The 27,047-nt window shown below is 35.7% G+C and overlaps 1 protein-coding gene across 1 annotated transcript in view; it reads left to right on the top strand.

Moving 5' to 3' along the window:
• The window catches only part of SLC16A7 (solute carrier family 16 member 7), a 136,104-nt gene extending 110,043 nt beyond the window's left edge, over positions 1-26,061 (top strand). Inside the window, exons 4-6 of the mRNA XM_006093527.3 lie at positions 17,440-17,583; positions 21,049-21,864; positions 25,304-26,061. Of these exons, the coding sequence (XP_006093589.1) occupies positions 17,440-17,583; positions 21,049-21,864; positions 25,304-25,575 (1,232 nt within the window). The 3' untranslated portion in view covers positions 25,576-26,061. The remainder of the gene's footprint in view (positions 1-17,439; positions 17,584-21,048; positions 21,865-25,303) is intronic.
• Positions 26,062-27,047: the final 986 nt, after the last annotated feature.

Here is a 27,047-nt window from a genome sequence, read left to right as displayed (position 1 = left end):
TGGGAGGATTACTCTGTGTATGTCCTCATTCAGATTTTCCTTTCTGATCTTATTTTCCACTGCAGGTTTAATTATTTGACTTTTCAAAGTTTTTAAATTTTATTTTATTGTGGTAAGAACACAACATGAGAGCTATTCTCTTAACTTTTTAACTGTACAATTTAGTGTTGTTAGCTATAGGTACAATGTTGGACAGCAGATCTCTAAAACTTATTCATGTTGCTTAACTGAAACTTTAGGGTTTTTTATGCCTGTTGGTTAGTATTCTCATTTTTTCCCTCTTGCAAGCCCCTGCCAATCATCATTCCACTCTTTTATTAGTTGGACTATTTTAGATAACTCCTATAGGTGAAATTCATGTAGTATTTTTCCTTCTGTAACTGGTTTATTTCACTTGGCATAATATCATCAAGGTTCATCTGTGTTATCTCATATGTCAAATTTCCTTCTTTTTGAAGTCTGAATAACATTCCACTGTATGTATATGCCACATTTGTTTTTAGCCATTCATCCTTCATCAGACACTGAGGTTTTTTCTACATCTTTGCTATTGTGAGGAATACTTAAATGTACATGAAAATACTAATATCTCTTTGGGTTTCCAATTTTAATTTTTTTGAATAAATACTCAGAAATGGGATTGCTGGATCATATGGTAGTAGTTTAATTTTAATATTTTAAGGAACCTCCAAACTATTCTCCATACTGGCTACACCATTTACAATACCACTAACAATGTGCAGGATTTTAATTTCTTCACATCCTTGCCAACACTTTTGTGGCCTTTTGATCTTTTGATAATTGCCATCTGACAGGTGTGAGGTGACATCTTATTGTGGTTTGGATTTGCATTTCCCTGATGATTAGTGATATTGAACACTGCCAGAACTTTCTCCTTGCTCATGGTTTTGGGTAAGTCCCAGGATCAATGGACTTGCTTAGCTTTTGTGTAGATTTGAGAATAATGTGTAAACAATACTCTGCTAATATGAGGGTTTTTTAAATTATTATTATTGATTTTTAGAGTGAGAGGAGGGGAGAGAGATGAAGAGAAACATCGATCAGCTGCCTCCTGCACGCCCACACTGGGGATCGAACTCACAACCTGGGCATGTGCCCTGACCAGGCCTGGAACCAGTGACCTTTTGGTGCATGGGCCAATGCTCAACCACTGAGCCACATTGGCTGGACACCAATATGAGTTTTTTGTAGTATTTTTAGATCTTAAAAATTTAACACATTTGTTAACTATGATAATTTCTATCATCGTTGCACTTCCAAATACATATTTCTGTTTCTCTTTTTTAAAATAAGTCTTTACTTGCAGTTAACTGTTTCTTGGACATTGAAGTATGAAAAATAAACACATCTTTATATGTCAGATTGCTTGAGGATAACATTATTTTAATGAGGTTTTTTTCTTCTTCCATTTTGAGGCTTATTGCCATTTTTAAGGCTGGCAGCTTTTATATAACCCTATGTAATAGAGAGGTGATATGCAAATTAACCCTCACACCCTCACAAGATGGCTGCCTATGACCAGGCCAGCAGAGGGGTTAGTGAGGGACGACCAAAGGACTGAACAAGCAGGCTGTGTGGGGTGACCGACCAGGCCGGCAGGGGGGTTGGTGAGGCATGACCAACTGACTGAATAGCAGGCTGTGTGGGGTGATCAGGCCAGAAGGGGAACCATGAGGAGTGACCAGGCTGGCAGGAGGGGCAGTTGGGGGTAACCAGGCCAGCAGGGGGGAGCAGTTAGGGGCAACCAGGCCAGCACACAGAGGCAGCAAGGGTCGATTAGGCCGGCAGGGGGGCAGTTAGGGGTGACCGGGCAGGTGAGCGATTAGGAGCCAGAGCCAGCAGTCCAGGATTGTGAGAGGAATGTCTGACTGCCGGTTTAGGCCCAATCCCTAAGATCAGGCAGTTGGACATCCCCCAAGGGGTCCCGGATTGGAGAAGGTGCAGGCTGGTCTGAGGGGACTCCCCGTGCACAAATTTTGTGCCCCGGGCCTCTAGTTTGATATAAAAGATATTCTTGGGTTAATCATGAATATATCATGACTCTACTGGATGGATTTTTTCCTATTTTAAGAATGAGTTCTGTGTATTCTAAAAATAAATATATTTTAATCTATTGTGTGATAATTACTACCTATAAATATAGTGACAAGCATGTGACTCAGAACTCTTATTCTTTTTCAGAATCATAAAACTAGGTAAACATTCCATCATCGTTCTTATGTAAAGAAGTACCTGGTAGAGTGCCTAGATTAAAATCTATCTATCTAGCCATCTACCTACTTACCTACCTACCAGTACATCTTTAAAGGTCCAGTTTTCATGGGAGATTATGTACTTAGAAACATTCAACAGCCATTAAAATACATTATACTTCATGTTTACCGTCATCTTTCTTAATACTTCTGGACCATAATTAGGGAATTATGAAATTATAAAATTCTACTTATGTTCCATTGTTTCTTTCCAAATCATTAGACTAAAAAAAAATTTATTCAGTCCAGCTGGTGTGGTTCAGTGGTTGAGCACCTACCAATGAACCTGGAGGTCATGGTTTGATTCCCAGTCAGGGCACATGCCTGGGTTTCAGGCTTGATCCCCAGTGAGGGGCTTCAAGAAGCAGATGATCAATGATTCTCTCTCATCATTGATGTTTCTATCTCTCTATCCTCCCTTCCCCTCTGAAATAAAAACATAAAGTAAAAATAAAAAAGTAAAAGACCTGATAATTTAAAAATATATACAGATTTCAAAAAAGGAATACAGTATTTTTTAAATAAATAGACATCTCTAGAGACTTGTGGGTTTAAGATACAAAAGGAAATATTTTGTTAGATAAGTTTGGGATAAAAGTGAGGAAAACATTTTTATTCAGAATGCTTTGTTCTACTTCTGAGTGATAGAACAATGCAGTGGTACATTTAGGGGTAAACTATACAAATATTGAAAACTGTCTTTTCAGCAGAATTATTTTAAGTCAGTTTTTATAAACTCTTTGTTTCTTCAATTGTGCATTTCTAATATTCGCATGACATTAAACCCAGCCATTACGTTTCTCTAATGAGGGTTATTTGTTGATCACAAATAGATGGCCTGAGTTCTCAGTGGTCATTGAGAAAACAAAATTACATTTTGTTAGATCCAAGAATATTTTCAATGCTGTGGATCACATTAGCTTAAAAATCAAAGGTGTAGTCACTAAGAAGTACACAAACAAGATAACTCGTCTATCCCAGGAACAAAGCAATTCAGAGTTAGGCTTTGTGAAACTAAGTCTAAAATGAGACTTTTATTTGTGTTGCAGCAAAAAAATTACTGGCATTTCTAGGAGTAGTTATAGATTCTATAGTCTCTGAAATATTGTAACATTTGGGGAAACATTAAAATATATAAAAGCATCTTTTCAGATATTTTACTAAAAATATGACTTTTGAGGGACCCAGGCAGGTGCAGGGCTCCAGTGCCTAAACTGCTGGAGTTTCTCAGGAAACCTACATCAGGGTATAGTGAAAAGGCTTGAAGCAAGGACAGATTGGTCAATGGCTTGTTATCATTAGTTAAATATTTGGTAACACGGTACACATTTTTCTGTTAAATATTAACCCAAATGTATTTTTAACTAGCTCGTCTCAATACTTCCAATATTTAATTCCATTTTCAAAAAAAGTCACATGTAGCTTGACAATGTGATCTTTATTGCAGAGATTACTGCAAAATGTGCTTGTGTTTGGAGGTAGAATATTTGAAACTTTTCTTGATTCCCTGCAGCCTTCATTCAGTGCAGCTTACAGCCATTCCCAGAGACACAGAACTATTCACTGTTAAATAATCAGTAGATAGGATTTAGTTTTTTCTCAGTATGTCATAACAGGTTCCTAAGTCTTTGAATATTTGGAGGAATACATTTATTACTTTAACTCAACTTGATTGATATACAAATGTTCACTTTATTATTTGTAATGGAACATAAACTCGCAATGCATTTGTGATTCTTTCACTAGTAATTGATGTTATAAAGATGTAGAAAATAGTGATTTACCTTAAAAACTTTTTTTGTGTCTGAGTCTATTTATTCAATCCTTTTACTTCCTTTACATTTTTTGGCTAACAAATTATTTTATGTTTTTTTTAACTAATCATAATGATAACTAATCTTAAGGTAGCCCTAGTAAGTATTTCAGTTATAATCCTGTATAATAAAGAGGTAATATGCAAATTGCCCCTCACGCCATAACACCGTCACAAGATGGCAGCACGCACAGCGGGAGTGGGGCCGGCTGCTGCTCCACGCAGCTTCCCCAGAGTTCCCTCAGCCCCACTGGGGGGGGGGGGGGTCCTGGCTCTGCTCCACACGGCTTCCACTGGAGTGACCAGGCCGGCAGGGGAGGGCAGTTGGGAGTAAGATCAGGCCACAGGGGAGGGCAGTTGGGGGCGATCAGGCTGGCAGGGGAGCATTTAGGCGTCAATCAGTCTAGCAGGGGAGCGGTTAGGGGGTGATTAGGCTGGCAGGCAGAAGCGGTTAGGGGCAATCAGGCAGGCAGGCAGGCGAACGGTTAGGAGCCAGCAGTCCCGGATTGTGAGAAGGATGTCCCCCGAGGGGTCCCAGATTGGAGAGGGTGCAGGCTGGGCTGAGGGACACCCCCCGCCCCAGTGCATGAATTTCATGCACCAGGCCTCTAGTTAAGAGAATAAAAGTCAATGATCTGAACTACTCCAGCTGTTTAAAGGTGTTTTTCTTTCCAATTAATGAGTTGTCCTAAGAGTGAGTAAAGAGAGTAGCTGAAAATAATCAATTTAAATTTGGAAACAGTCTTTAATAAACATTAATTTTTATCAGTGCTCTCTTTACATTGTTCTCATCAGATTCTCCCTCAGAACAATGCATTCCTTGACTGTAGTTTGAAGAACTAAAGTCATTGAACAAAAATTGTCATTACTTCTACCCCCCACACTACAAGGTGTATGGCTTCTGAACACTTAAAAATAGGACCCCCAAGCCTCCCATGTATAAAGCCTGCCTACCTTCCACAGCAATATGCATAAGACAGACAGAGGCTTCACTGAGAGCTTTGGGAGGCTTTATTAATCATTACAAAATATCTAGGAAAATTCTCTATACAATTGTTTCTTTGGTGCTTCGGGGGGTTTTAACACCTCTGAGCAGTGGGCTCCTGTGAAAACAGAGGTAGGAAAGAAGAACCTACATGACACTTGGATTTAGTACACATGGAAATTGTGGATTTAAATAATTGTATCCCTTAAAATACCAACAGCCATGTACCCTTTGGAAAGTTTCCATTACCTCCATCCAAGAACTAGTACAGCTCAATCTGAAAACCACTTATCTAGAGAAGTTTCAGTTGATTGAGTCACAACACTCTTCCCTCTGTCTGCAATGCCTTCCCTCTTGTCCACTGACAAGTTTCCCTGACTCCAGGAGGGGACCTGAAGTGCTCCTTCCCTATACCTGTCTTGAGATCTCCATCATAACAGTATCAGATTAGTTTCCTTCCATGTCTGGACCACCCTCATTTACTAAGCTCTGAGTTTCTTTAGTGTAACCCCCTCACCTCTCTGTAGGGTTTTTTAAATCCCCAGCAACCAAGGAAGCATTTAAAATGTGTGGCATATAAAAATTACTGTCTATATATGTGTCGATTGAATAAATGAATTTCCAAAGTGATTGCCAAGGCATAGGATTGTCAACCTTTACAAAGAAAGCTTAAAAATTACTTAGTCTTGTGGTTTTCAACAATCGTTCAGTCAGTCAAGAGGAATGAACTTTTCTTTGACAGAAATAAAAACACTCACTTTTTCTGAGAACCTTTGTAGATGTGAGAACCTGCCATGACTGCTCATGCACGTATTATTGATTGGTTGAGAAGCGGAGATATTCAGAGATACGCCCAAGGTTGTAGGACCATAACCATTTTTTTGCCACCTTACTAAACCACGGGGCTACTTTCTCACTTATTTTCAATTCAAAATGAGAAACCAGTCATCTGCTACATAATCTCTGGTGGAGCATCCCCTTTACTACTTTTTTTAATGGAGTGTGAAATGTCTAATCTTTTAAAAATTAAATTTATTGGGGTAAATTGGTCAATGATGTCATCTAAATTTCAGCTGTAGAACTTTATAATACAACATCTGCATATTCTACTGTGTGCTCACCACCAGAAGTCTAGTCTCATTTTGTCACCTAGTTGACTCCCTTCTCCCTCTACGTCCTCCCTCTAACCCCACTTTCCCCTGTGGTAAGCAACATTCTGTTGTCTGTATATATGAGTTTGTTCATTTGTAGAATTTAGTTTTATATCCCACATATGAGTGAAATCATATGGCTCTTGTCCTTTTCTGTCTGACTTTTTTCACTTAGTTTAATACTCCCAAGATCCATCCTTATTGTCACAATGGCAATATTTCATCTTCTTTATGGCTGAGTAGTAGTCCATTGTTAAACATCAAATTTTTGATGAGCAACTAATTAATAGAGTAAACTCTTATGAACTCAAGCACCATAAACCATGTATGTTCCAGAATGCTGAGATTTACTCACGTCTTCTTAACTTCTCCAGCATTCTTTCCTAATCATGTATTTTTCAAAAAATGCTATAAATAAAAGTATAATAAATATGTCATGAATAATTACTGTTAATACTAAAATATAACAATATAAAAATGGTAGAAAAGCTGATTTAGCACTTACCTAATATTGAATCTACAGATTGCTTGTTTATTGTAGGAAACTACTTTTTATAAGTAACATACATTGTTTTTAAAGAATATAAGCCTTTCAAGAGGTACTATAGCAATTAAGCTTAAAAATAATAACCAACAAATTTAATTTTTAAAAATAATGTAAAACCTAGACCAGAATTAGTCATGTAAGGATTTTTTATGTAGCATATTAAATTGTAGTTTTTATTTATAAGATATATGAAATACTCTATTTGAAAATCTTAGGTGAAAAATACTATAAATGTCTGGCCAACCTTCAGTCCTTAAGCGGCTCTACAATATTTTTAATATGTGGTCACATAACTTTTGCTTAAACAGTATAAGGGCCAATAACTACCTTTTAAAGAATTAAGACTATCTTTCCTATGCAAACTCAACCTTCTGTAACTTCTTTCTATTCTATCTAATAACTGTCTTAATTTAAAGTTTTTCAAATAGTGAAAGGAAGCTATTATGTTTTTCCTAAGTCATATTTTTCCAAGATAAATATATACATTTTCAACCATTGCTCATGTAACATTGTATCAACTGTTCACGTGTAAAAGAACTCTCCTCTTTAGATAATCCACTTCTATTTATCTGGCCCAGAGCATTTCAATGGGAGCTTAATGGAATTTAGGATTTAGGCAAATCTTTATATTGTATTGTAGGTCTTGCACATCGCAGGAGGTTTAGCATCTCTGATTCCATTCAGCAACTTCCATGAAAATAGATGTGTTCTCTAACTTTTCCAAGTGCCCCTATAGGAACAGATTTTACCTCAGTTAAGAAGCTCTGATGGGCAAAGGACTTGAATAGACATTTTCCAAAGACATACCATAGCCAACAGGTATGTGAAAAGGTACTCAATATTACTATTTCTTAAGGAAATGCAAATAAAAATTACAATGAATTATCTCACATCTCTTAGAAGGTCTAATATTTAAAAGACAAGAGGTAACAAATGCTGATGGGGGTGAGAAGAAAAAGGAATCCTCATACACTATTGGGGGGATTTAAATCGTTAACAGACATTATGGAAAACAATATGGAAGTTTCTCAAAAAAATTTAAAACAAGTAATGCCATATGACCGGCAATCTCACTGCTGGGTATATATCCAAAGGAAATAAAATCAGCATCTCGAAGAGATATGTGCACTCACATGTTCATTGTATTATTCAGTGTCTAAATCTGGAAACATCTAAGTGTTCAAGTGTGTAGAGTGTGTGGTGTGTGGTGTGTGTGTGTGTGTGTATGTGTGTGTGTGTGTGTGTGTGTGTGTGTGTACATACACGTATATTATCCAGCCCTAAAAAGAAGGAAATCCTGTCATCTCTAACAACATGCGGGTTCGGAAGATATGCTAAGTGAAATAAGCCTAACACAGAAAGACATATATCACGTGATATCACTTATATGTGGAATCTGAAAAAGCTGAACTCAGAACCAGAAAGTGGAATGGGGGTTGCGAGGGGCTGGGAAGAGTGGAAAACATGAGATGTTGGTCAAACTTTCTGTTGTAAAATGATTTCTGGGGACCTAATGGAATTGTATGTTAACTCTAGTTAATAATAGTGTGTTCCATACTTGAAATTTGCTAAGAGAGTAAATATCAAGTGCTATTACCACACACAGACACACACACACACACACACACACACACGAAGGTAACTGTGTAAGGTGATTAATATGTTAATTAGCTTGACTGCGGTAATCATTTCACAATATATACATATATCAAACCATGATGTTGTATACCTTAAAATATACAATTAAAAAAAAAGCTCTGATAATGTAGGTGGGTTGGTTTCTTTTTGTTCTGTTTTGTGTGTTCTTTTTGTATTCAGAAGTTCTCTATTACTTGAAGTCCGCATAAAAATATTTACCTGAGTGGGACTTGCTGATTTTAATTGGTAAACCACTAACATACTTCCTATGATCTTGATAAGGTAAGGAGTAGAGATATTCCTTACTTTTCCATATATTTTTCTCCATAAAAATTTTAATTTGCTGATATTTGAATCTCATGCGTATTAAGTTTGTCAGGTGTTACATATTTGCCTGTCCTCTCCCTTCTCTGGGTTACTCTTCATGACTCTAGTTTTATTTCCCTCAATTGTATGTTAGCACCCTTCTCCAGGGTACCCATCTCTTCACCCAAAATCCCCACTGGCTTTCTAATTAGTTATCTTAAGCTTATTAAATGTAACTTCTTACTTTTGTCTATCAAATATGAAATATATAATGTAATTCCCAATTTCTTGGTTTTGGTTTGTACTCACATTTTTAGACATTTATAATTATTCCTTCACTTTTTATATCATTTCTCATATTGTCTCCAGGATTTTTAAAATAAAAATATGCTGCAAATACTTTCTTCTTTTCTTAAGTATTGTTACAAACTTGCTTCTGACAACCATTGTTTGTTGCTCATATGTCCAGTTGTCTGTGGCCTTCATTGCAGGTGCTGTTGCTACAAATAGCATGTGATACCCTTTGGAACTTGTTGATTCCTCATTCAGAAAGATAGGAAGAGCATACACCACTTGTGTTAACATTAGGCTCTATTCATTCATTCATTCACTTGTTTAGATTTGCTTTTGTGAACACCAATATGGCTGAATCTGCTCATAGAGGTTGTAGATGATGTCAAAGGATTAAAATGATTTATTTATAATATTGTCTCCTGGATTAATAGCAATGCTACATAGATGAAAACATATATGTCCCACAATCAAGAATAAATAATAAGCCTGGCTGGCATGGCTCAGCGGTTGAGTCTCTACCTATGAACTAGGAGGTCATGGTTCAATTCCCAGTCATGGCACATGCCTGGGTTGCGGGCTTGATTCCCAGTGCAGGGCATGCAGGAATCAGCCAATCAATGATTCTTTCTCATCATTGCTGTTTCTATTTCTCTCTTCTCTTTTCCTTTCTGAAATCAATAAAAATGTTTCTAAAAAGAGAATAAATAATGATACTTTGGAGACAATTCTTAACCTTTCTAAAAATTTTGTGAATTAATGTGTGTGTGTGTGTGTGTGTGTGTGTGTGTGTGAGAGAGAGAGAGAGAGAGAGAGAGAGAGAGAGAGAGAGAGAGAAGATGGTTTGTTATGAAGTTAAATACCAGTATAAGCCAAACACAAAGACATATATAAACAATGTCACATTTTTAATCTAAACTCCCATGAAAAACCAATAAACTTTTATCAACTTTAAAGTTAATTTATGAATGCATGTAGCACAATAAGTTTATGTGTGCCACTTTTTTCCTAAGCCTGTAAAACAAATTATTGAACAGTAATACCCAATTCTTCAAAGTAAACTAGGTAACAGCTTCTTGGTTAGACATGATTAAACCAAACTTTTTTGTTAGAATCACTCTTGGTATTTTCAAATCTATCCTTCTTTATACCACAATATTTAAGGAAAACTAATTTATTTTACTTCAGGTTTATCTGCGGAGATACTTTCAGCTTAAACACGCAATAGGCTTACATACTGAGTAAACTCCTATCTCATTTAATACGATTTTCACATGTAGGGTGACTATAGAATGGCAGCATTAGGTTCTGAGTCTACTTCACTGTGATGTTCTTGGAATGGCTAGCTTCTGTGTTTCAGCCTTTTCTTCAAGCCAGTTCTTTATATTCACAGTTTGGCTGCTGTGGTTCAAGGCAACATATGCGTTCAAGACAACATTTAGTGATTTCACTGTATCTCTTTTGAAGAAAAGAACTTTTCTCAGAAATTGCTAGTATATTTCCACTCATGTCTCATTGGCCAGAATTACAACATAAGCCCAGCCCAGCCCTAAATCATTCAATGGGGAGGGGAATGAGATTCCCCTGACAGGCTTTGTAAAACAGGATTGATGACCATCTCAATATAGAGTTAAATTCTCTGAACCTAAGGCTGAATGATGAAGAGCAGGCTCCTAAAAGGAATCTGTGTTCTCCCAAAAGAAGAAGCAGGAGAAAATTGATACACAGTTGATAACCAAGAATATTAGCCACGGGAGGACTTTTTATTAGTTATTATTTATTCTCTGGAATAACTAGATAACAGTAATTGTTATTACTCTGTAATACTTTATAGCATACTAGGACTTATGTAAAAAGTGCACAAAGAATATATATATTTTAAGATACATTTTTAATTACATTCTTTTGGTACTATATCCCTTGGATTCATCATACACCACACACACACACACACACACACACACACACACACACACACACTGGCACATACACAAATACAACTCTCTATACACTATATGTAAATCCCATGTGCTGTAGAAATAGTAGCAAGGATTCAGGGGTAAGAGGACTTCATAACTTTAGTTGGGAACTTTGTTTGCTTAAAACATCTTTACTCATAAACCAAGGTACTTTTATTTTTTTAATTTATTATTATTTTTAATTTTCCCCCATCAACATTTATCTCCTCTATGCTCTCTTCTACCTTCACTCCTCCTGCAATCACACTGTTGCCCATGTCTATGAGTTCTCTCTCTCTCTCTCTCTCTCTCTCTCTCTCTCTCTCTCTCTCTGGCTCAGTCCTTCCACCTCCACTCACTACCACCAGCTCCAGCACCAGCATCAGCACCAGATCTGTCTGCCTGCTCTCTATCGATTAGAGCCTGTTTCTATTTTGCTTGGTAGTTCAGTTTGTTCATTAAATTCCACATGTGAGTGAAATCATATGGTACTTGCCTTTCTCTGACTGGTTTATTTCACTTAGCATAATACTCTCCAGGTCCATCCATGATGTTGTAAAGGGTAAAATTTTCTTTTTTTTCTTTTTTTTTAAATTAAATCTTTATTGTTCTGATTACATTTGTTCCTCTTTTTTTTCCCATAACTCCCCTTCTCCCAGTTCCCGCCCCACCCTCCGCCGTCACTCCCCACCCACTGTCCTCATCCATAGGTGCACGATTTTTGTCCAGTCTCTTCCCGCATCTCCCGCACCCCTTTCCCCCCCCCCCCAAGAATAGACAGTCCATTCCCCTTCTATGTCCCTGATTCATTGTAATCACCAGTTCATTCTGTACATCAGATTATTTATTCACTTGATTCTTAGATTCACTTGTTGATAGATGCATGATAGATAAATTTCTGAAATTGCAAACAACTTTCTCCCAGTCTTGAACTAATGCTTCCTATCATTTGATTTGACAGGATACTACATATACAAATTGGAAATAAAGCAAATGAAAAATAAATTATAGCATTTTATCATTTCTCCTGTTAGTGTTTATACCGTGCATACAAAATTTTATATAGCTCAAATTCATGGTCAATTTCAATTCATGGTTTTAGAGTGATCAAATATATTTTATGAAATGTTCATTACATAACACACTTTCCAAATTTTCTCACATCATTTATTATGTACTCATGTAACATACAGAAAAAATAACAAGCGCTGTGAATTTACATCTACAGAACAGAATAACAATATACAAAACAATAGACTAGTATACATACATACATATATATGTCATACCTTTAAAAATATTAACAAATCCCATCTGTTTATAAGTTCTATACCAAAATTCAAAATTAGCAGTAAGAGAGATCACACCCAGGTTTGATGATTTGTTTCCAGATTCACGAAACTCAAAAATGTCTTCCATGGCCATGATTTATTGCATGGACAGGATGCAAAACAAAATCAGGAAGAAACAAGCCATCAGGCAAAGTACAGAGGAAACCAATTGCAGACTTCCAAGAGTCTTCTCCCAACGGAATCACAAAGGATGGGTTTAATTCCTTCAGCAATTGGTTTTGACATGTGTGAAGTGTTGCCCAACAAGGAAACTCAATTGAGACTCAGTGCTTAAGGTTTCTGTTGGGTTACTGGTTACATAGGTATTCCCTGTCTGGCATATACCAAAATTCCAGACTCCCAGGAGGAAAGCATATATTCAAGATAAACTATATTGTTTGTTTGTTGTTTGTTTGTTTATTTATTTGTTTGTTTATTTATTTATTTATTTATTTATTTATTTATTAAAACTACACTGTTGATTGTTTGTAAAACAGTTTAGGCACAGTGAGCCACTCTTATCAGCTAGGGAATGATGGGGGTACTTCTGAAATCCAAGTTTGCAGGTGCCAATTAAAGCCCAAACTTGCAATCATGTCTCCTTCCTTCCTTCCTTCCTTCCTTCCTTCCTTCCTTCCTTCCTTCCTTCCTTCCTTCCTTCCTTCCTTCCTTCCTTTCTCTCTCTCTCTCTCTCTCTCTCTCTCTCTCTCTCTCTCTTCTTTCTTTCTTTCTTTTTAATGATTTCAGAGAGGAAGGGAGAGGGAGAGATAGAAACATCAATGATGAGAGAAAATCATTGATCAGTTGCCTCCTGCATGCCCCCCACTGGGGATCAAGGCTGAAACCCAGGAATGTGCCCTGACCGGGAATTGAACTGTTATCTCCTGGTTCATAGGTCAATGCACAACCATTGAGCCACACCAGTTGGGCACAAATCAGGCCTTTTGAAGGATAGTATCTTAGCCTTGCTGTTGTTGACTCTTTTCTGCACAGTAGTTAATAGCACAGTTTTATAATCAGGTGTCTTTGCCTCATACCCACATTCTACCATTGATTCTGATGTGATCTTGAACAAGTTATCTAAGCACTTTGCACACCTCAGTTTTATCAACTGTTACATAACTTTAATTAGGCAATTATATCATCAAATTGCCACAAAAATCGTATGTAATAATTCACAATTATTAGCACACTAACTGCAAAAAGTAGTAACTCAATAAATATTGATGAATATTTGGCATGATGAATAATAGTATATATGGCAACTACTTTCACAAAGCTTAGAATAGAATGTATGAACAAGATTCAAACAGATTAAATGAAGAGTAAGTGTGTGTGTGTGTGTGTGTGTGTGTGTGTGTGTGTGTGTGTGTGTTTGTTACCAACTCTAAGTGCAACTGGAGTTCTAAGAGTGGGCAAACTCTGTAATTTATAAGAACCCACAGAAACTTCCTTACCATAATAAGTATCCTTTTGGTAAATATTATGGAGCCACACCAAGAAAAACAGAAGTAGCTGACAGAAGTAGCTTTTAGAAGACAAGGAAGTAGTGGGAATACAGGTGACAGTATTAAGATCCTTACACTGCTCTCTGAGGAAACTCTCCTATACAACTTCATAGTTAACATGCATGTGGCCATTATACTTAACACTAAAAATTCTTCGATTGGAAAGCAGGATCAGAAGAAATTAGATACAGTCTGATACTTTTGTGAATTTTTTGCAAATAAAACATTATTATTCTTGCACGTCATTTTTTATAACAGCTTGATGAGCAAATAGAACAAAGATTTTTGATGAACAATAACTGCTGCACTTAGGTATGGGCTCAGATATAACTATCAGTAGGTACAGAGGTTTCTTTTTTTGACATAACTAATGATTAAACATCATGATTACTTGAAAATACATGCTGAGTACAAACTTCCAGAATGATTGAATTAATAAATGAATGAATGAATGAGCTCAGTCTATAATTAGGCCTATGATTAATCAAAAGGGGACACCTGGGAAGCCAGCTCATGCTTAATAAAAATCACATGTGAAGAGAATCCGTTTTTGTTTTTAATTTTATATTTCTTGTTAGTAACAATAAACTAAGCTGCTTGTAGGATAGAGAGATAATGGACGGTATCATTTTACATCTAATGTTAGATGCCTCCTCAAGCTAATATTAAGCATTAACAATTCTTTACAGCCCTTGCCGGTTTGGCTCAGTGGATAGAGCGTCGGTCTGCGGACTGAGGGGTCCCAGGCTCAATTCCAGTCAAGGGCATGTACCTTGGTTGTAGGCACATCCCCAGTAGGGGGTGTGCAGGAGGCAGCTGATCGATGTTTCTCTCTCATTGATGTTTCTAACTCTCTATCCTTCTCCCTTCCTCTCTGTAAAAAATCAATAAAATATATTTTTTAAAAAATTATTTACAAAATGAGTGTATTTTACTTTATATCATAATTTAAATTTTGACCCACGACTATTATAAAGTAGACATATTTTATGACATTTTATACGTATGAACAAGATTCAAACAAATGAAATGGGGAGTAAATAATTGTGTGTGTGTGTGTGTGTGTGTTACCAACTCTAAGTGTAACAGGAGTTCTAAGAGTGGGCAAACTGTAATTTATAAGAATCCACAAAAGCTTCCTTGCAGAATAAGTATCCTTTTTGTAAGTATTATGGAGCCACACCAGGAAAAACAGAAGTAGCTGACAGAAGTAGCTTTCAGAAGACAAGGAAGTAGTGGAATATAGAGCTTTGATTATTTCTAAATAATCACTTATGAAGTGTTGTTGTTTTTTGGCCAGGAAAAAGATTATAGATGACTTATGTAAATATATCCCATATAAGATATCATTTAACTAAAGTATATAGCTTAAAATAAAATTATTTGTTAAAATTATAACTCTTACTGCATTTTGACTAATCCCAATATAGAAACTATCTAAGCCACCTCAAAAAAAAATGCCAGCACCTCTAAATGTTTTCTTTAGGGACTTTCTTTAGTTAATCACAGTGATGGAAAAAGCTTTGATGTAGTTATCCCAACATTTAGATATAATTATTTCACATACATTGCAAATTTAGTTGTGATTCACAGCCTATGTTCCAATTTAAGTTTACACATTTGGGGCAAACACAATTATAAAATGTAGTAAATCAGTTAACTCATTTTTTTAATTATCTAGGCACCACATAGAAAATGGTATACATAATATCAGTGCTACTGAGAAGAGATCATTGTTATTAATCTAAATAATTGGTAAATGCCTTTGAATTTATTCTGATTGTCTAGTTTTTATCAAAGCACCCACCACAGTTCTTAAAATAACTTCTTGGTTATTTCTTTCTCTGGACTGTAATGCATTGAGGATTAACTCATCCTTGGCATGTGAAAACTGGCTCAAGAAATACTGTATTAAACTAATTTGAGTTAAGTTGAATTAAATTGAGTTAGTTAAATTATTTTAAGAAAAGCAGTGTCCCTAATTTCAGATGAAATATAATTTTTTTAATATATTTTATTGATTTTTTACAGAGAGGAAGGGAGAGAGACAGAGTCAGAAACATCGATGAGAGAGAAACATCGATCAGCTGCCTCCCGCACATCTCCCACTGGGGATGTGCCCGCAACCCAGGTACATGCCCTTGACCGGAATCGAACCTGGGACCCCTCAGTCCATTGAGCCAAACCGGTTTCGGCAGATGAAATATAATTTTAAGTGAAAAATGAAATGTCAAATTAAATCATTTACACATTGACAAGTTTTATGAACTAGTATGGATTTTCATTGACTCTAAGCCTCAATTGTTAAATTGTATATTATTTTTAATATTTATTTATTGATTTTAGAGGGATTTGTTGTTCCACCCATTCGTGCATTCATTGGTTGATGCCCATATGTGCCCCGCTAGAGATCAAACCCACAGCCTTGGTATATCTGGTGAGGGCAGTTGTACCATTATTTTATAAAATACCATTAAAAAAATGATGTGCACTAAAATAAGATGCAGCACTTTATTAATATTTATAACTTTCATTTTATAATTACCAAAAGAGCTTTTAAAGACATACTTACATTAATTTAATCATTCTTGAATATTTTATGCATATACACACAAATACACACATATATCCAGAAAATGTACATTTAAAAAAAATTGAGCAAGGCATTTCAAAACCTTCTTTCCAGGCAGTACTTGGCTCTCCTAAATTAGTTTTTGAGTCTAAATCCTTGATGTTCATGCTTAACATAAGAGATTGTTCTCCTTGTCCAAGAGGGAGCATATTTTAAAGGAGAAATCCACCATTTTTTTCTGGTAATCCCATCTATACTACTGCATCCATTTTGCAAGTTTGGGCTGGTACTTTCTTGGCCCTACCAGAATGTGTCAACACAAAATTTTTCAGAAAACAATGAAGGTTTCATATTCCATTTTAAATGGTCCTTAAATGGTTTGATTAAAGTATGAGTTAATGTGAGTTATTCCTATTGCCCAACCAAGCCACAGAATTAACGTACTAGCACAGTTCAAGCATTCATGGGCCATGATAGCTACAGTACTACCTATGACTGCACCCTGATAAACAGGAATTGTTCAGAGATCATCAAGTGTAAGACATCCTTATTTCTAATACAATAAGATATGGAAACAACTGGTGTCTTAGAATCAAAGAAACAATATTAAAGAAAAAGCATAATGGGTTCTAATTTAAAAATTGAACTCTAAGAGCATGTGTGTGTGTGTGTGTGTGTGTGTGTGTACAGTATTCTAAAAAACAAAATTCTAAGACGTCATTTATATAATGGCTAGATTTTTGTTACATAAATTTTCCTGCATTTACTAAGATATTTAGACAATTTAGCTATATTTTGTCAAAAAACTTTTTCATCAAAAGTTGAATGACTATGATCATAAACTATATATTATGTAGTTCTAATGTGTTATTTTATGTGCTTTTATATGTATGATTAAAGATAATCAGTCAAACTGATTGGAATGTACTGAAGTCTTCATTATATGCTCTGTGTACTACTGGGTTTTTTTTGATCATTAAAATGTGCATTCTCAGCTTTCAAAATTAACAATGTTAAAAATAAATGACCCAGCAACTGAATATTTCTTAATCTCATCTCTACTCAGGTCCCATAAGCAGTATTTTGGTGAATAAATATGGTAGCCGGCCAGTGGTGATGCTCGGAGGCTTGCTGTGCTGTGTGGGGTTGGTCACAGCCTCTTTTAGCACCAGCGTAATAGAGCTCTACGTCACGGTGGGATTCATTGGAGGTAAGTTTTGTTTTCAGCTTATTATTTCAACACTCCTGTTGTTCACAAAACTGTCTAAAATACAGGAACAATAGAACATTCTCATTGTTTTCTTTGAATTTTATTTTATATCAGGTACGATCTTGAATTATTTTCATCTAATACATTGAAATACTAGCTATGGAATGTCCAATCAAAATTATTTCAGGTAATGGGAGAAAATGATTCATCAGATACATAATGCTCTATGATATAAATGTCAAAAACAAAACAGCATTGGTCTGTTTTTATCATTTTACCCTTTACTCTTCAGCCAGTTAAGATGGCCGACAGAAGCTTTCTGGCATATAAATAGCTTCATTTAAGAAAATGTATTTTTCATTACTTATTAGTATTTACAATATCTGATATTTTACATAATAGGTTAAAAACGGTGGCAAAGAGTTGTTTTCTGGATGCACTGACTTAGCTTTAACAATAGAATTATTGTGTTCTGTTTATGTGGAGCTCTGTATTGGTGCCCCTTTGTTTCCTTCCTAAAAAGACTCTGGTGTAAAGCTCTACAAGGCACATTGGCCACTAAACACAAATATTTTCAAATGACATCCTAGCATTTGATTATAGTTGTTTCTTATGCAAAATGTCTCTCGACTTAAACTGACCTGAATATGTACATTTGGAAAATACAATGTTTATTAGCCTCGATAATAAATTGAATCAAACAAATCTATACTCGGTGTTAAGAAAAATTAGACTTCAATATGTAAAGAAATTGAATCTTTTTCTTATGCCCACAGATAACAAGGTAAACATATTTCTCTTTTTATTGTGATTTTAGATCAGTCTAACCTTGCACTTATGTGTCATGTGGTGAAAAAAAATTTGAAGCATTAAAGCCTACAACATAGTGATGTTAAATCCTTCTCTTTACTTCCTATCAACACCTCTCTCCCTCTTTTCTTGATCTGGTAAAACATCTTTTGTGAGTGAGAGAATCTTATTCTGTCCAAAAATTGCCAGAATGGAGAGAATGCCCTTTCCTTTGTGCTGAAATGCTATGCATTATATTTGCGATGGAAGTAAGACTAAGTTTACAAGTAGATGTATCAGGGAAAAGGTGATCTGGGTATTACTGCACCACAAATAGCAACAGTATTATAAAGGTGGGGCAAAAATAGGTTTACAGTTATGAGTGTGTGAAACAGTTCATTCTTGTATTATTATTTATTAATTATTGTAATACAAATAATTGCAAACCTTACTTTTGCCCCACCCTGAATATTATTCTAACTTCAATTCCATTCCTTTGGGTCTTGGAGGCTTTGGTGCTGCTCGAGTCAACCATTAAGTACACCTATAAAAAAATTATCATAAGTTATTGTCAGCCAATACTTTTTGGTATCTGAAATCAGACACGTTTTTTAGAAACCTGACAGCACACATTAGCTGTGTGATCCTGGGTAAATTAACCTCCTTATGCCCCATTCTCTTTGTCTTTAAAATGGGGGAAATGATAGCTCTATTATTTGGGAGTTCTTGGAATGATTAAATGAAAAAGTTAACATGGAGTACAGAGTGCCCAGCATTTTATTACTTTTAAATAAATATTAGCAAATAATAATCATCACAATGTCATTATATAATATCTTACAGTTCTAGAATTTAGTTGATTTTGGCAACCGTATCTTTGTTGTTGAGGGAATTAGAGCTGAAGAAGTCTAAATGTTTTGCCAAGTAGCACACATAGGAAAGTAGTTGAGGCAGATTTAGATTTTTTTATTTCAAATCTCGTGCTTGCTTTGCCATGCCAGAATAGGAAATAGATGGCCACTCTCTCTTAAGGAGAACTTGGATTACCATCTGAAAGTAAAATTCCAGGTGACAGAATGGGAACTGGGGGAGAGGAGATGGCATAGGATGAAGAAACTTAGCACACAATTTCAAAACACAATTTGGGCCCTGGCCAGGTAGCTCGGTGGTTAGAGTGTCCTCCCTGTGAGCCAAGGTTGTGGGTTTAATCTCCAGTCGGGTCGCATGCAAGAATCAACCAATGGATGCATAAATAAGAGGAATAACAAATCCATCTCTCTCTCTCTCTCTCTCTCTCTCTCTCTCTCTCTCTCATTATGTGTGTGTGTGTGTGTATGTAAAAGTTAAAAAGAAAAATACATTTGAAAACAATTGCTGAGTTTTAATTTTGGTTCTTCCACTTTCAAGCCACTGACTATAGGCTGGTCAGTTTTATTATTTGTATATTGGGTCTCTTTACACTTATTCTGCATATCTCGCAGGTACGGCAGAGGGCAGCGGTAGAATCAGGGAGCGTACTGCCCTGTTACTCTCCAAGCATGCTCTTCGTTCCTCCCAGTCAGCTTTTAGGGACCCTCCTCCTCATAGAAAACATTTGTATTAGTTGTTTGCAATAAGTATTTGTACTCACAACTGAGTGTCCCAGAATCTAAATACTTAACTACTTGGCAGGACTGTCTCAATTACATAGATTAGTAAATGCGGAATTCTTACTTCTATAACTCCTAAAATAATATGGAATAATATGTAGGTGCAGAGTGAAAGAGAGGTAGTTTATATCAATCAACTTTGTGTACTTTTTAAACAAACTTTTTCATTACTATTGCTAAATAGTACCTTGGCGAGCTATAAGAAAGAATAAATTTTCAAAGGCGATATTTAGCACTGCCAAGAAGCTCCCTAGACAGCAGGGACTTGTGACTTACATAAACAATAACCTTTACTCCCTGAAATAAGACTATGTTTCAAGCCCCAAAATTATTTGCTTTTTAGTTAACACGCACATGCATCTATATTCATGAAATGTGGAATGTGAGAATGGAGAGCATGGAACTAATGACATGAATTTATTATTCTTTTTTATTATTTGCATGGCTTTGAAGAAATATCTCTGGGGAGACCTAAGATTGCTTATAAGTGACAAAATTTTTAGTGTGTTCAACTGAAAAGAAACCATTCATGTTTTAAATGCAATCTTTCCCAAAAGGAAATATATATATATATATATATATATATATATATATATATATATATATGTGTGTGTGTGTGTGTGTGTGTGTGTGTGTTTGTATATATGTATGTATATCTAAATATATTTATGTAAATATGAAAGGAGATGAAAATCTGTGGAACTAAGTGATTGTAATTATAAGAACTAATAATTTTGTCCTAGTTTCGACCTGTTCTCTGATTTTTGAAACATCAGTAAAAGTTTTTGGTTTTATTTTTGTGCTTTAAAATGTAAGGAATATGAAACCATCGTCCATACCAAGTGTCCCGTTATGAAAAACTTTTTCTGTGCCGTTCTCTTGATATTGATGATTAACAAAAATCCCCACCTGCTATTGCCTTTTGAGTCCTGCCTTACCCAATTGAATGTAAGTTTTGAAGAGTAATTTCTTTTGTGAGTGGCATAATGTGTTTGTGTTTTTCTTCCTTCTGTTTTGTTCTTTGCAGGTTTAGGTCTAGCCTTCAACCTGCAACCCGCCTTAACAATCATTGGCAAATACTTCTATAAGAAACGACCCATGGCGAATGGGCTCGCCATGGCAGGAAGTCCTGTTTTCTTAAGTACATTAGCTCCTTTCAATCAGTTCCTTTTTAATATGTTCGGCTGGAAAGGCAGCTTCATGATTTTGGGAGGCATATTGTTGAATGCCTGTGTGGCGGGGGCTCTCATGAGACCCGTTGAATCCAAACTAAGTACTAAGGCCCAAAATAAGATTGGCGAGACAGAGCTTGGGTCGGGTGTGAAAAAAGGCCACAAGAAGCAATCAGCCTGGGAAAAAGTGAATAACTATTTAGATTTCTCCCTTTTCAAGCATAGGGGGTTTTTGATATACTTATCTGGAAATGTCATTATGTTTCTAGGGTTTTTTGCCCCCGTTATATTCTTGGCTCCATATGCTAAAGACAAGGGGATTGATGAGTACTCGGCAGCCTTCCTGCTGTCGGTTATGGCTTTTGTTGACATGTTTGCGAGGCCTGCAGTAGGATTCATTGCAAACACCAAACTTGTTCGACCTCGAATCCAGTACTTCTTCAGTTTTGCGATTATGTACACGGGAGTGTGTCATCTCTTGTGCCCGTTGGCAGAGGACTACATAAGCCTGGTGTTTTATGCTATATTTTTTGGCCTTGGGTTTGGGAGTGTTAGCAGTATCCTCTTTGAAAGTCTCATGGACCTTGTTGGTGCTCAAAGATTTTCCAGCGCCGTGGGGCTCGTCACCATTGTGGAGTGCTGTCCGGTTCTCCTTGGCCCTCCTCTGGCTGGTAAGATTTCGCATCAAGGAAAGCAAAAAGCTTCAAATCAATAGCTATTGACTGAGATGTTCTTTGTAATATATCACATGCTTTGTCATTTAAAAAATACGAATAGCCTGAAGGACTGAGGGTGTGTTAATTTTAGGGTTGATTATGTATGTTTGAACTTCATAATTAGTTGAATTTAGATCTAAATTTGTTTCAAACGCTGGACCTATGAACTTAAGAATTTAAGTTAAACTGGTAATTAGTTGCATAATGTTTAGGTTTTTTACCCGTATCAGTTGTTTTGGTGTTTTTAAAAATGTTTAATGAAAAAGTCACTTTTTAAATTTTATCATTGGTGATAGATTTCTCTTCCATCTATATTAACATTAGTCAAAAATTTAAAATAGCTCTCTCAAAAAGTCAGGATCGATTTTCTTATTGGTTATATTGAAATGGATTTTGTTGCCAGTACATGCCTAAGGGAGGAATACTTTTATAATACCCACTGATAGGATATATATATATATATATATATATATATATATATATACATACATATATATATATCAATAAAAGTCATATTTATCAGACACTTATAGTTCATATTTATACATTATAAAGACTATATTTTAATTTTAAGATCTAAAATATTTTTAATATGCTTACAAAAGCGTCTGTGTAAATAACCCAATAAGGACACTAAGACGCATGTATAAGTTCATTTTGAAGTTTATACTTTGCTTAATTTTTGTTTATAACATATTAATGTTATAAATATTAAATGCTTTTTGTGGACCAGAATTTTTCAGTAACCACTATATATTTTGGCTAATACTAAACTTACGTATTCACTTAGACTCCTACCCTGCCCCCTGGTGGTCACAGTCAATGCCGGGCTAAATGTAAAATTTTCAATGTATTTTAATCAGTTTACAAAAGTTTTCTTACATGACATTAAGAAATCATTTCAAAAGTGGGATAATTTATCTTTAATTTGCTAACTTAGGACACTTTGACTTTTTACCTTTTGCTTTTTCACTTGGTTAGGAATGAGCTGTGTATTTGTGTACTTGCTGTCCACCACGCTTGTCCTCTAGTAAATTGCACAGTTGTTTTGGGTGGTATATCCCTCAGTGTGGATGTAGCATGGCACCAAAACAATTTTTAAAAACAGTTAAAAACAGTCAGTATATTTATCAGCCAATGGATTTTATTTTATAAGACAAGTATAATTAGCCTATCTTTTCATACAGAAGCAATTTTACCAAATGGGTTTTAGAAGCCTATTCATTAGCAATAAAATTCTTAGTATCAACAGAGAAAATTGTATTTCAGTAGCCATGGTGGGATGATTAAAAAAAAAAAAAAAGGTCAACAGATGTAGTGGGTGGGCTTTCAGGATGAAAATGAAGGAATCTGATTTGGCTACTTCTCCTTGGGCTGAGAACCTTTATGAATATTTACATCTATTTCTGCACCCTTAAATGCTTATTGTTTAATATTGCCAAACCATTGCGCCAGTGATAGCTATGGCAGCAACTGACTTGTGGCTCCTTCATGAAGCTCTCACACTCTAGCCATAATACTTCCACCTTTTTCATCCTGTTTCTGCCTCCTGCCACCCCTGACAGACACTCCATGACTCTGAGATGGGCTTCTTCTCTGCAGCATGTGGCATCTCCTAGAATGGTGTCTGGCACATTGTAGGCACTCAGTAAATACTTTTGAATGAATGGGTCTTGTTGTAGTTACTTCTCACACAGTTGCTGCTGCTCCTACTACTGTTGTTCGTAAAGCAGTAAAGGGTAGGGAGAGCATGATTTTTATTTTTATTTTTTGTCAGCCAAGACTTTCACTGCTGTACTCACAAAGAACTGAAGCTTTAGTTCTAGAAATCATATATGGTTTCTTGATGATGATTAAAAAACTCCCAAAACATTTTGAAAGTAGGTTGATTCGGCAGCCTACAGTGATATGAACTCTGATAGGGGCATAGAACTGATGTTTATGTATGTTAAAGTGTGACAATCATTGTATAAAAAGAATATTTGACTTAAAGTCAGAATGGGAAATTAAATTATGCAGTTTTTGTATGTGTCATATGCTTATGTATGTGTCATATGCATTCAAATGAGCCTATTCCACCATTTACCTAATTAAAACAGGGAACCTTGTTTAAATAGTTAATTTCAAAAGTAACTAAATTTAACACTGAGCTACTGAGTAGGTTTCAGTTAGAATGATAGAGATTCTGACTAAACAAATAGGTGTTTATCAGAATCACCTGGAATAAGCATATAAGAAACAACATGGATTTGTGTACACTCAGGTTTGCTGGTAATAATTATTGTTAAGAATTGGGTGCCTGCATAAAAAAAAAAAGCAAGAGGCAAATCTATGAACTGAAATATTTTTAAAAGTCAATAAAGCCTTCAGATTATATGGCACCAAGCTAGTTTTTTTCATATTTTCAATAATCAAATGGAATAAACATTTTCTTTCTTTTTTAAAAAAAACATTTAGTATTGATTTCAGAGAGGAAGGGAGAGGGAGAGAGAGATAGAAACATCAATGATAAAAGAGAATCATTGATCAGCCACCTCCTGCACACCCCCTACTGGGGATCAAGCCTCGAATGGGAATCGAACCATGACCTCCTGGTTCATAGGTTGACGATCAACCACTGAGCCATGCGCGGCGGGCAACATTTTTTTCTGATTAGTTTGGCCTTAATAATTTAGATTTAGATAAAGTAAAAACTGTAATTAGCCACAAAAGTGACATACGCTTAACCATGAGAGTTGGTGAAGCTCATAGGAATGTGAGATTCAGACAGTCCTTGATCAGACCCAGAGTCTGCCCCTCCCTGGCTGTGTAACCATGCTCAGATTACTTCCCAGTGCTTCTGTGGGAGCCGGTGAGATATTGCAAATAGTGTTTAGCCTAGCACTGGGCATAGAGAAAGCATTTAGTAAACATCATGTCCTCTATGAACTTTATAAAAGCCTTTGGGTTTTCCTAAAGAATGTAATGTTTCCCTCTTTTTTCAAAAGATAGGAAGCATGGGAAGGAGTGAAGCAATCTCCATGTGTCTGCTGTAAATAAATAGATAGATAAACATCTATTTCTACATGAATAGATATTAAACATGTATGTATTTATGAATATGCACCCCAAAGCATATATACCTACTTTGTCTTAATTGTACATTTGTGTTGAGGGTAATAATGCTCAATAATTTTAATATACCAGTAATATAATGCTGCATGTGCACATACATGCCCTTATTTATATGTATAAGTCCTAAACTAATTTTTCATTAAATATTTAATATTAACCTAAATAAGAAATAGGTACTTACTGTGTCTATGGAAGAATTTATTAGAAAATGTTATTATTTATGAATCTTTTATTATTTTATCCTAAAATATGTTTTTTGTTTGTTTGTTCTGTCTCTTAGGTAAATTGGTGGATGAAACTGGAGAGTATAAATATATGTATATAGCCTGCGGGGCTATTGTGTTCCTAGCAAGTGTGTGGCTGCTCATTGGTAATACTATAAACTATAGATTGCTTGCAAAAGAAAAGAAGTTGGAAAAAGCAAAGGAGGAAACGTGTAACAAGCCTGAGTCCCGAGAATCTGAACCTTTGAATGCATCTAAACAATGTGATGTTGAAGTCAAAAGCAAGAGGCCAGGGAGTAATCCCTCAGAAAGAGAAACTAATATATAGCAAGAATCACACCTCTGATTTCAGTGTTTATGACTTTTTAAAAAATATGTTTTTGTATTGATTTTTTTAGACAGAAAGGAAGGAAGAGGGGAAAAGAGATAGAAACATAGATGAGAGAGAAACATTGATTGGCTGCCTCCTACTGAGGATCCAGCAGGCAACCCGGGCAAATGCCCTGACCAGGAATCGAACCAGCGACCTCTTGGTGCATGGGACGACGCTCATCCACTGAGCCACACCGGCCGGGCCAGTGTTTATGACTTTCTTATGAGAACTTTTTTTTTTCCCTCCAAAATATTGGAAAGGATTTTAGTTTAAATAAAACTTCATAATGAATGACGGAGATGAGATTTCCCTCAATGGCAGATTTTAAATGTTTCCTTTTTAAAAGTTATATTTTGAGATTATGCATATAAAGAATCCATGCAAGGGTTTTATTTTCATACATGACTCTGGTTGTGGTGATTAAAATAATTTCTAAATCTTCCAGTGACTTCCAGTCTTGATTATAGAGATCTGAATTCCAAACCCCTGGTTTAAGTAGTTAGAAGGAATATGTTTAATCCTATAAGAATACCCTCTCCACATTTCATTTTTTTAAGATATTAAAGTGTGAAATGGAACTAAAGGCAAATGAATTTCCACTCACAGTATCTGGAGAACAAAAAACAAATAAGTTCAAAAAGAACATTATCACCATACTATTTTTTTTCTTTTTACTTAAAAACTATCCATGGAGAAAAAAGATGTGTGTACTACTGTACATGTGGATTTTAAAGATAAGAACATAAGAACATGGGAGGTGGAAATGAGGTGATCTTAATTTGAAAATACAACTAACTTTTTTAAACCGTAAGATTTGATTAGCCCATGCACATGCTTTCTTTGAGGGGGGCATTAGTACCTGGTAGTAGAGAATAGCACCCTCAAATTAATTTTTAGAATTTTTACCTAATATGTAAACTAAGTTAAAAGCCTAAATTACCCTCAAGCAATGGACTGCGTCCATTGATTTTAAAAGGGATTTTTAAAAAGATTTTTTATTGGTTTTTAGAGGAGAGAGAGAGTTAGAGAGAGAGAGAGAGAAATATAGAGCTTGCAACCTTTGGAGCAGGGATGATGCCCAACCAACCGAGTTGCACAAGGCAGGGCTAAAAAGGATTTTTGTTAGTAATCCAGAAAGTAATAACCAGGGATTTTATTTTAACCAGAACTCATCTGAGCTATTTTCGGACTGAGACAGCAAGTAGAATCAACCCAAATCCTGGTAGATGGGTTTACAGATAAGCCAAGTAGTAATTTTTCCCAACACGCAGTGCTGATCAGTAGGTTACTGTTATGAGTAATACATTTGAGAAAACTAGGAGTGCAGGGGTGCTTATCATGAGCCCTCTAAACTCTCATTTCCTCCCTTCCCCAAAAATGTAAAAGCAAAAATCCCTAATAGGCTTTTTACTCAGCCGCTGAAAATG

The sequence above is a fragment of the Myotis lucifugus genome, unplaced genomic scaffold (genome assembly GCF_000147115.1).
Source record: "Myotis lucifugus unplaced genomic scaffold, Myoluc2.0 scaffold_119, whole genome shotgun sequence".
Taxonomy (NCBI): domain Eukaryota; kingdom Metazoa; phylum Chordata; class Mammalia; order Chiroptera; family Vespertilionidae; genus Myotis; species Myotis lucifugus.
Note: the sequence above shows the minus strand (reverse complement) of the source record. Positions and strands in the feature narration are given on the sequence as shown.